At 45.3% G+C, this 7,120-nt stretch overlaps 1 protein-coding gene across 4 annotated transcripts in view; it reads right to left on the bottom strand.

Annotated features, from left to right (window-relative positions):
* Positions 1-647: 647 nt before the first annotated feature.
* The window catches only part of ANKFN1 (ankyrin repeat and fibronectin type III domain containing 1), a 216,674-nt gene continuing 210,201 nt past the window's right edge, over positions 648-7,120 (bottom strand). For 3 of the 4 annotated variants that reach the window (XM_083489909.1, XM_083489910.1, XM_083489911.1), the window contains exons 20-21: positions 5,662-5,751; positions 648-3,455 (exon numbers count right to left, since the gene is read on the bottom strand). In XM_083489909.1, coding sequence (XP_083346035.1) covers positions 2,662-3,455; positions 5,662-5,751 — 884 coding nt within the window. In that variant the 3' untranslated portion in view covers positions 648-2,661. The remainder of the gene's footprint in view (positions 3,456-5,661; positions 5,752-7,120) is intronic. The other variant, XM_083489912.1, reaches the window with a different exon arrangement.

Raw genomic sequence — 7,120 nt, 5'->3', positions numbered from 1 at the left:
ATACCCAGGCTCTCTAGGGTCTCCTTCTCCCAGCACCCCCTTAACAAACCACAATTCTTGGGATTCTTTGGAGGAAGCCATGACTGTTTAAAGTGGTACGATACAGCTTTAAATGTGTCGCCCAGAAGAGGCCACTGTATTAAAATGAAACGGAATAAAATGAAAATGTCATCTTTTGTTTGTACAGTAACTATGACTTCAGCAAAATGGGGGAGGGCGGGGGGGGGGGGGAAACACACAAGTTGTTTAGGAATGGAGGTGGTGTTAATTTGGCTAAAAGATCCAGGTTTTTGGCTTGTTTTTACCAGGGAAGATTAGTTTGTAATTCTGAATTGTAATTATTAGATAGTTTCCCTCTATTTTCAGCTTAGTACAGAGACTTAACTGAGATTAATTTCACCCTTCATTTCACTTCATAGATTGCTTCATGATCCAAAATGTCCTATGTAATAATGAGTTAAAGCTCAGATTTCCAGAGGTGTAGAGCGAAAATATTGGACCGAGGTCACTGTGCCCACGGGGTTTCTGTGTGGGGCCACACAGCAGCTAGAATCGTGTACGAACTTGGGCATGAGTTTTGAGGTACACTTATATTTTAAAGTTTGGTCTCTGCAGTTTCTACTACAATAAATGAGGGCAAACTATGGAGGTTAAGAATCATGGTTTTCAAAATGCCTTTTGCTCCAATGCCATAGAGAATACAACACTTCAGTCTTCGGGACTGGTCCCAGGTCGGCGAGAAAAATCATGTCTCTTATCCTGCATGTTTTATGGGAATAAGCCATCAAACCCCATTGCCTAACAAACCCCTTTCGAGATGCAAAGGAGAAGCTCGCAGGCATCCTACAAACAGAATTGCCAATTCTACCCCGGCACAGAAGCAATATGTAGATTGCAAACCTCTTTCGATTCTGTATCACTTTTAACTGTCCTGGTTCCCCACAAAGACCTTTGGGAATGGTAGACTTGTAAGGTGAAGAAAATCATCTGCAGCAACAGCTAGCTGTACACCATAGAGTAGCTTTGACTCAAAGAAATTCCTCTCCTTCTACAGCTGCTCCCAGACATGCAAATATCAAAAGTTAGGGCTTAGTTGAAACAGGAATGCTTTGCGCCACAGTTTTATTGCCCTCTCCCCAAAGCACTATCTTTCCCAATGAACGTTTGGGGAGATCTTTGTGTGTGATTCCTCCCACCCATCCTATGGGGACACACTGAAGGCAGAACAAATCTCCGCCCCCCAGCTCAAAATGGGTACCCTCTTTATCCCCCTTCCCTTAGTGTGCCACTTCGTAGCACCAATCGGCTGCACCGCTGGCACCGGTTCATTCTTCAAGCCAGCTTTTTCTGTCCTAACACCAATGACCATGTCCTGTAGCCAATCATACTGGGCCACACAATGAGGTCACTGACACCATCAAATGCTATCAGCACCGCGTGAGTTGCCCTCCTGCTGAATGATGCTCTGGGACATCACACAACCCAAATCTGATTTGCTATGTGATGGCGCAACACTTTGGCTAGGAAAGAAGAGCAACCTTGAAACAAAAAATGGCAGCCAATCAGCAGTAGATTGGGGCTGGGAACACTAGGAGTAGGAAAGAAGGCAAAAAGAGAGAGCTCTCACTCCCCCTTTTTTTCTTGCAGGATAAACACTACCATGAAGCCAAGTGAAGTGACTGTCTTAGGCAGCTGATTTTGGGTGAGCTAGCCATTTAATTTATTGTTATGCCAGGGAGGGGAAAAAGGCTCTGGAATTTTCAGTTTCAGGTACCAAAATAAATCGACTGGCCTCGCACATTACACACCATGCTCATCCACCTGTCTATTTCTCCTATGTCTGGAAAGCACGGGCCTGAGGAGTTTTCTGCTTCTCCCACACTTTCTGTGCATGTGTCCGAGTGCTTTTGCCTTTGCCCTGCTGCTTTCCCCCCGGAAAACCCACTCTTTAGTGATAAATAGGAACAAACGGTGATCCTCAGAAAACCCGATTGCCGTTTGTTCCAATTCGGCACAAAATACTGGGTTTTCTTGTGGGAAAGCGGTGGGGCAAATGGAGGAGCAAATGGAGACCTGTGGGTATAGGGCAGTATATAAATGTTAATAATAATAATAATAATAATAATAATAATAATAATAATAAATAATGTGTGTTTGGCTCACATTGCTGCTGTTCCTCCTCAGGCAGCAAATGGAGCTGTATCCAGCATTAACCCTACTCAAAGCAGACCCATTGAAATTAATGGATATGGCCAACTTAGGCCCGTTAATTTAAGCGACTCTTGTCTGAGTATAATCAAAAGCCCATTATCTTGGGACATGAATGTTTTTCATTTCCCTGAAAGCCCCTTTTGCGCTTGGGGAAAAGAAAGCTCATTGGATAACCTTTCTCCCTGCCCTATTAAAAGCACAGAAAAACCCTTAACCATCTGGGGTCAGCCTCCCTGTTTTCAAGATGGTTGCACAGGCATGCATGTTTCCAAGAGACAAACCCATTTTTCATGCTGCACCTCAGATATGCATGGTAACTCTGAACTGCATCTGGCAAAGACGAGAATGCAAAGGTTGCTTTGAAGAGAGACCTCTCTCTTCCTCCATTTGCAATAATTGCGATCACATCCTGAAGGCAGTATTGAGGGGGAACAGAGCCACTGCACAGCCTTAAAGATCGCTGCTGTATACCTCAGCCGTGTTGGAACTGGACTGATCTTCTGGAACCATTCGCTGGCCTGTGGAAATGTGCAAATCTTCATGTTCCACCGGCCGGCTGCCTAGCGCCCAGGATTTACCATCCTCGCTGGTGCCGTACGACTCCACATATATCCTGCGGATACTCGGCCTCAGTTCCTGGTATTTGCCTTTCCCTTCTTCCGGGAGGCTCGTAGCATGAGGTAAGAACGTGCTGCGTGGACAGTCGATGGAGATGCTTATCTGCTCGCCGCCACAGGTAGGCTCTTGCGAGAACTCCATAGCTCGTGTGAGATGTGGAGTATACAGACCTTCGGAGAGGGAGATGGACTGGCTCTCGCTGTGAACGCGCAGCCAGCGATGGTGCCGGCTGAAGTAGCTGGAGTGTTGATGCTTTCCGTGCTTCTTCTTGCCCAAGAAACTCAAGGGTTGCCTCAAGCTGGCTGACTTCTCCATACATTTCGGGGAAAGCCCTCCTCCCAACGACAGGCTTTGTAGGTGCTCCTTAGACTGATCAACATCGGCCTCCAAGGTATCGCCCCCTCTCAAGTTCTGTTTGGGAGTCAAGCAAGGCTTGATGTCGTGGATCTGGAGAACATCCGGCGCGCTGCCGCTCAGACAGCTCACGGCCTGGTGGGATATGTCCTGCGAGGATGAATAGACCAAATCCAGCTCTCTCGGGCTCAAAGCATCGCTAGAATCGTAGTCGCTGTCGGTTGGAAGGAAAACTTCCGAGCAGCCTTCTTCATCCGAGTACGGCTGGGAGTCTGCAAACAAGAGGAGGAGAACGGATGAGCCACTGGCAAGCTGTACACCCAATACAGTCGTACCTTGGTTTCCAAACAACTTAGTTCACAAACAACTTGGAACTCGAACGCCGCAAACCCGGAAGTAGGCGTTCTGGTTTGCGGACTTTGCCTCGGCAGCCGAACGTCCAGCGTGGCTTCCGACTGCATGCAGGATGCTCCTGCAGCCAATTGGAAGCCGCGCGTTGGTTTCTGAACATTTCAGAAGTCGAACGGACTTCCGGAACACATTCTGTTTGAAAACCAAGGTACAACTGTACATACATTAGATACAGTAATAGGGCAAAATTTGTCAGGAGTGATACTAGCTATTTCAATAATGCTTGTAGTGTGAACGGGGGGACGGGACACACGGGTGGCACTGTGGTCTAAACCGCAGAGCCTCTTGGGCTTGCCGATCAGAAGGTCAGCGGTTCGAATCCCCGTGACAGGCTGAGCTCCTGTTGCTCTGTCCCAGCTCCTGCCAACCTAGGAGTTCAAAAGCATATCAGTGCAAGTAGATAAATAGGTACCACTGTGGCTGGAAGGTAAACGGTGTTTCCATGCACTCTGGTTTCCATCATGGTGTTCTGTTTTGCCAGAAGTGGTTTAGTTATGTTAGCCACATGACTGGGAAAGCTGTCTGTGGACAAACACTGGCTCCCTCAGCCTGAAAGTGAGATGAGCACCGCAACCCCATAGTCGCCTTTGATTAGACTTAACCGTCCAGGGGTCCTTTACCTTTACCTTTACCTAGTCTGAACAGAAGTCCATATAATTTCTCCTTTGAAATATGACTATGCTGACAAACAGTTGATATGCTTTATTACAGCAGTGCTTTTTTCTGGGGGTACACAGGGGTAGCATACCCCTAAACATTTTGTGAATCTAAGTTTGGCTTCATTGAGGGGCAGTATTTCAATATGAGTAAGAAAATGAGAGTACCCCTAAACATATTTTTTTAAGAGAAAAAAAGCACTGATATTAAGACAGATCCTATGCTCTAGTTTCCACGAACACTAAGGCAAGTAAGTTGATAGCACCTAGTGAAAAGCAGTTATGGGTTGGTTGGATTTTGCAGATTTTGCATTTATCAGTCTCTTGCAAATTGGGTTTTGCAAAAAAATAATAATCATGCAATTTAAATGGAATTAATTCCTTTTGAAACAATGTATGGATGGGATTTCCTGTGGTGTCACACGATATCGCCTAATGAACTCTAAAAGGGGAGGTGCTTAAGAATTTGATGAGGTGTGCTACCTATCCTATTTTAATAATAATAAAAAAGGCAGTATTTAATTTCATAGTGGGACCATTGGATTTGGTGTAATTCTGACCTTCCTTTGTCACCCTCTCATTATGTCCATGACACTGCATCCTGGAATTGTGTCAACTGTAGGGATCTATGCCAGTGTAGCATTCCACTGGAAAAAAACCTCAGGCCCCAATGGTGTAGGGACACTGGCAATGGTATATATCTAATTTAATGGGCTTCCACCAAATCCTAAAACTCTCCTGTAAGAGTACCTGCTGCATAGCACTGTGCTTTAGTGTTTGAAATATTCACCTAAAAGTGTACACTGCGAATGGGGCAAGTACATGCTTGTAGATACATGTACCATACAGGTATATTTTTTTGTCATGGAGATGTGATTGGCTGTGGCTTCTTGTTCCTTGTATACTCTGTGGCAAATCCAGGCTTGCTGCAGCATAAATCACCTCAAGTATTTGAACGGCTTCCCCAAAGAAACTTGTGGACTGTTTGTGGAACCGTCAGACCCTACCCTAGAGTTTAGATCAGAGATGAACTTTTCTTTACATGAATGTTGACATTGTTACCCTCTCTTTCCCCATAAGTTGGAAATTCACAGCTATCTGACATATTCAGTTTGCTGTGGAGGAGGGATTTCTGAAGTTTCTTCTTCTTTTTTGTCATGGAGAAATATTTGGCGCGATACTAAGTTGGGCCTGTACAAACTACAGCAGGAATAGCCAATGGGGGTTCCATATGTTTCAGACTACAATTCCCATAATTCCTGACAACTGCCCATACTGGATGCAGCTGATGGGTGTTGTAGTCCATTTTGAGGGCACCATGTTGGCTACCCTTGCTGCAGATTCTTGACAACGCAACTTCAAAGGGGTAAGTCAATTAATTAGCTTTCCTTTCTGCTGTCTCCAAACTCACCTCGGATATGTTGCTTCCTGCTGGAACAAGTCTGGGCAAGTCTCTCCTTATGTTCCATATTTGGTTGCCAAGGCATTATCTTGGGTAATCCTTAACTTTTAAGGTAAAAGGGTGATTAGGAGTATATTGATAAGAAGATGATTACTAAGGTGGGCTCTTAACTTTCTATCTTTTCTTAAGTATAGCCTACAGAGACAGCCTTCAGGAGTGGAGCTATCTAGGTTGACTTAGCTGCCAACAAGTCTAAAGCACTTGAAATTCAAATCACCGTATTGGCCTGAATAGAAGCTTTACTTTTTCCCTAAATTCCGACCATGAAAAGTTAAAGTGTGGCTTATCTTAGTGACCATACGGTATGCAGCCAGGAGCGTGGGGAAGCGGCGGCCGCCCTGTGCGTAATTCCCCATCCTCTCCCCCAAGGCCAGAAGGGAGAGAGCGAGGAAGGGAAAAGGCTGCTGGCAATGCTGGTGCGGCTTATATTTGGGCCAATACGGTATGAGCTAAAATGGTGTATTCACAACGGCTAATATCCAGATTTTGACTTGTTTAGAGTAGACCCATTGAAACTAGCAGGGCATAAGTTAGGCAGCTTGTCCCTGAAAAGAAACTGAAAGGGACAAATTCATCCATTCAGGACAGCAGACACCAATGGACCACCTAGGCCAGGCATTCCCAAACTCAGCCCGCCAGCTATTTTGGGACTACAATTCCCATCATCCTTGACCACCGGTCCTGTTAGCTAGGGATGATGGGAGTTGTAGTCCCAAAACAGCTGGAGGGATGAGTTTGGGGATGCCTGACCTAGGCTGATGGAGTCATCTTGGAGCCTGAGAGAACATCATTGATGTGGGAAGTCTGTAGTTCTGACTAGATAACCACAAGAGGCAGCAGAGCACAGGTCCAAAGGTTCCTTCTTAGTTCTGGCCTTGTTGTTCCTGAGGCTCATCTCTTTATAACCATTTGTGTTCTGGGATCCTTTTCTTCTTCTTCATTACTCCGATCTCGGCTGCCTGCTGCCTGCTCTTCCAATTAGCCAAAAATCTCTCTTTTCTTTGTAGCATTAGATAATCTACCAAACTCTTTAGTTCAATGATAACCACCTGATGTTAGCAGCCTTGCTTAATTTGATTTTTGTAAAGATGTTGTTCCCTTGCACAAACCATCTGAGTGCAATTGAAGAATGCCAGCTAAACTAAATCACTAGACCCATGCTGCAGAGAAGCATAGCTGTCAACTTTTCCCTTTTCTTGCAAGGAATCCTATTCGGAATAAGGGAATTTCCCTTTGAAAAAAGGGAAACGTTGACAGCTATGCAGAGAAGTCATCTGTCCAAACCGCAAGAGAAGGCCAGAGGAGCAGAGAGGCGATGTGAAGACAGGAGAGGTGTCAAAGGCTGGAAGGAAAATGAACCCACAACCCTCCCTCCCATTGATATTTATTTTTTAGTTTCTCCATGAAC

This window comes from Podarcis liolepis (genome assembly GCF_965112155.1).
Source record: "Podarcis liolepis genome assembly, chromosome: 2".
In the NCBI taxonomy this organism is placed as follows: domain Eukaryota; kingdom Metazoa; phylum Chordata; class Lepidosauria; order Squamata; family Lacertidae; genus Podarcis; species Podarcis liolepis.
This window is presented reverse-complemented; position numbering and strand designations above follow the sequence as displayed.